This window comes from Tarenaya hassleriana, unplaced genomic scaffold (genome assembly GCF_000463585.1).
Source record: "Tarenaya hassleriana unplaced genomic scaffold, ASM46358v1 Cleome1334, whole genome shotgun sequence".
Classification (NCBI taxonomy): domain Eukaryota; kingdom Viridiplantae; phylum Streptophyta; class Magnoliopsida; order Brassicales; family Cleomaceae; genus Tarenaya; species Tarenaya hassleriana.
The window spans coordinates 1-3,129 of record NW_010963873.1 but is presented as its reverse complement, the minus strand read 5'-3'; the positions used below and the strand labels follow the sequence as shown (position 1 = coordinate 3,129).

At 35.9% G+C, this 3,129-nt stretch overlaps 1 protein-coding gene across 1 annotated transcript; it reads left to right on the top strand.

The window, feature by feature from the left end:
- The first annotated feature begins 14 nt into the window (after window positions 1-14).
- Window positions 15-3,087, top strand: LOC104807976 (serine/threonine-protein phosphatase 4 regulatory subunit 3A-like). The gene is made up of 9 exons (XM_010533445.2): window positions 15-370; window positions 498-597; window positions 697-781; window positions 879-928; window positions 1,284-1,363; window positions 1,803-1,862; window positions 2,237-2,336; window positions 2,430-2,507; window positions 2,945-3,087. The coding sequence occupies exons 1-9, from the start codon at window positions 365-367 to the stop codon at window positions 3,070-3,072; spliced, it is 687 nt and encodes a 228-aa protein (XP_010531747.1). The 5' UTR covers window positions 15-364; the 3' UTR covers window positions 3,073-3,087.
- Window positions 3,088-3,129: the final 42 nt, after the last annotated feature.

Genomic DNA, 3,129 nt, shown 5'->3' with positions numbered 1-3,129 from the left:
TGCCCCCCCCCCCCCGTTGACAAGTATATTAGACCCAATAATCCATGGTTCTCTCTGCAAGTAATGGCTGCCAAATATTTGACCGATAACTTTTTTACATCTTATTTTTTAAAACCTATGACTGGGTATATCACCTATCATGAGCAAGATGTTCAAGGTCCAAACTTGGGAGGATCAGTAGGTGAAGTGGTTATCTCGTTTCTCCGTTGTACAACTAAAACTGACTTGTTAGGCTAGAAGTACATCTTGTCGGAAAAATAGCCATCTCTTATTTGTTTTGATTGTTCAGAGAGTGAAGGTCTATCGTCTAAACGAAGATGGTAAATGGGATGACCGAGGAACTGGACACGTCACTATCGACTATATGGAGGTTTGTAGTAATTTTCACCTGGTTTCGTGATTTTCTCCTGATCCCTGAACTTTCAGCACTCACTCTGAATTAAACTTCTCAAGTCTCTGATGGCTTAATTATTAAGTGGAAATGCTATACAATGCAGCGAACAGAAGAATTGGGTTTATATGTGATTGATGAAGAAGACAATGAAACACTAATTGTGCACCACATCAGCCCTGAGGACATCTACAGGAAGCAAGAAGGTACGCTTTGTGCATTATGGTTGGAATTTAGCTGTGGTATCTTCAATAGTCTGCTGTTTCTTTTTCTCTAGATAAGTGTTTATCTGTTTCAATGCACAGACACAATTATCTCATGGAGAGACCCAGAGCGCTCAACAGATATGGCATTGAGCTTTCAAGAGACGGCCGGATGCTCTTATATTTGGTGAATGATGGGAATTTTCATGATGTCTTCTTTTTTCCATTCTCAATTTCTGCTGTTCACTTCCTGACTGCTAAACCAGCTTTTCTGTCATATCCAGGGACCAAATCTGTACTATACAACGAAATATGCATTTCAACTCTCTTAACAGTAAGTTTTTCTCCCTGGAAAATTATAATTATTGAATAATCTATTTGCCTTTCTTTCTGATAATCTTCTTTAATCTGGTAAATTCTTGTTCTATTCTGCTCCCGTTTCATGTGTGATTGAATTGGAATTTGGCATTTTAATTTGCTGCTATAGCAATAAGAATGTTTTGCTAAAAAATCGTTTCTATGGCCATTTGTGCTTCAGAGTTCAGAATATATGAATGAAAACTGTTGCAGCACTTACATAGTTATTGAAACTTTTTTGTCATTGTTAGATGCTTGGCTCTTTTACTTGTATACTTTTTAATCTGTAACGAATTTCGTATTTGACAACATTACCATCTGTGATCAAGCAGGCGAAACATTTCACAGCCTGAACAGTGAGTTGAGAGAGCTTCCTGCAGTGGAGCTTCCTACTCTTCCTCTAATACTCAAGGTTTCAAGATTCTATTGCCTTACGCTTTCATAATGTTGTGATTTATTTTGATGATTTCCCCATTGTTGTCATTTGTCTCGTCTCATTTGTGGTTAAAATTGCAATGTAGCAATCTCAGTAGTAATATTTTATGTAGGGGATTGCAACATTACATATAAATTCTTTCCTCTTGTCTTGGCTGTTTTCCGTTGCATTTTCAACTTCCTCCTCTCCCTTCTCCACCATCTGAATGATTTCTTGTTTGTCAAATCTTCATATGTTCACTTGTACATCAGAGATCTACAGGCTCTTTTATCTCCAAATATTTATCTTTTTGGTGTGCATCTGTTTTAGCACATCAGTAGATGGAAGTTTTCTTGTCAACTTTATTTCTTTTCTTTTTTTTATTTCTTTCTTGGTTTTCTGTTTTTAAAATAATTTATTACAATGTCCTCTGCAGATTGTGACTGAGAGTGGCATTGCAGATCAAATGCGGCTAACTGAGCTAATTTTGAAGGATGTAAGTGTGTGATATTTTTCAACGGTCTGCTAATTTTGTTTGTATAAAAAACAGGTGTTCTTGTCCTTCACAATTTTGTTCTAGTCTGACACCCATGTTTGCTCTCTTGAGGGAAAATCTTGTTACAGCTCCATTTTTTTACTCAGTAATTTCCTTTTGTTTTCCTCTGATTCAAAGTTTGTGCATGTGCACAATGCATTTTGGCTATGGAATGGATTCAGTTAATTTATGGGCCAGAGATAACGGAAAAGTGTTCAAATGCATTTTTGGCTGGAATAGTAATTGTTCATCCATCAGTTATTTATTCTTATGTATATTGTCCCGAGGAGTAGATCCTATAAACCTCCTCAATCTACGTTCTTGCTTTGATGCAGGATGGTTTCTTCCGGAGACTGATGAATGTATTCAAAATATGTGAGGACTTGGAAAATGTTGATGGCCTTCACATGATATTCAATATAGTCAGAGGAATCAGTTAGTATTCACATTTCTCTATTTAAATTTCTTCATCCTTAAATATTTCAGAACGGTTATGTAATATCAACATTTTTTGTTTTTTATATGCAGTTTTGCTCAATAGTTCTCAGATCTTTGAGAAAATCTTTGGGGATGAACTAATAATGGAAATTATTGGGTGTCTTGAGTGTAAGTATCTTGTCACTGGTCAAACTTTAAAGATCTTTTTTGAAAACCAGTGAGGGGAATGAGATTCGGAACATAATTATCGGTTATTTAGTCGTATTTCTCTAGAAACTCTTTTAGTTACTGTGAAAATATCGCAGCAGGGAATCTACTTATTATTCATTTAGTGCCATGAAACTCATCTGTCTCTGTCGAGAATGTCTGTTGCCCAAACGATCAGATGGACTGTTCCTTTCAGGTCTCTCTGAAACCTTGTTGGTATTTGATTTTTTTTTTCATTAAGTGTATAGTTTGTGCTTAACGTTTGTGTTCTCATTATCTAGGGTGTGCTTGTATAATGTGAAAGTTATTGCCGATGTTTTTCATTCTTGTGTAGGCCAATACTTAATAATTAATATTTGATACTGTGGTTTCTGTGTTTTGCTTTTTTCTTCTTACAGATGATCCTGATGTTTCTCAGTCGCAACATCACCGGAATTTTCTGAAAGAGCACGTTGTTTTTAAGGAGGTAATACTATGTTCCCTTTTTCTATATTCCATGTTGCTTAGTACCAGTCAAGAAGCATAGATTAGGAAATGCAAGAGGCATATGGTATTATGGTTCTGATAAGAAGAGAAGATGCTT

Bases quoted from the DNA above. Each gene is read 5' to 3' on its own strand.
- LOC104807976 (XM_010533445.2), top strand. The intron at 782-878 runs GTGAATGATGGG...TGTCATATCCAG, and splicing joins GCCGGATGCTCTTATATTTG to GGACCAAATCTGTACTATAC. The intron at 1,364-1,802 runs GTTTCAAGATTC...TGTCCTCTGCAG, and splicing joins CTCTTCCTCTAATACTCAAG to ATTGTGACTGAGAGTGGCAT.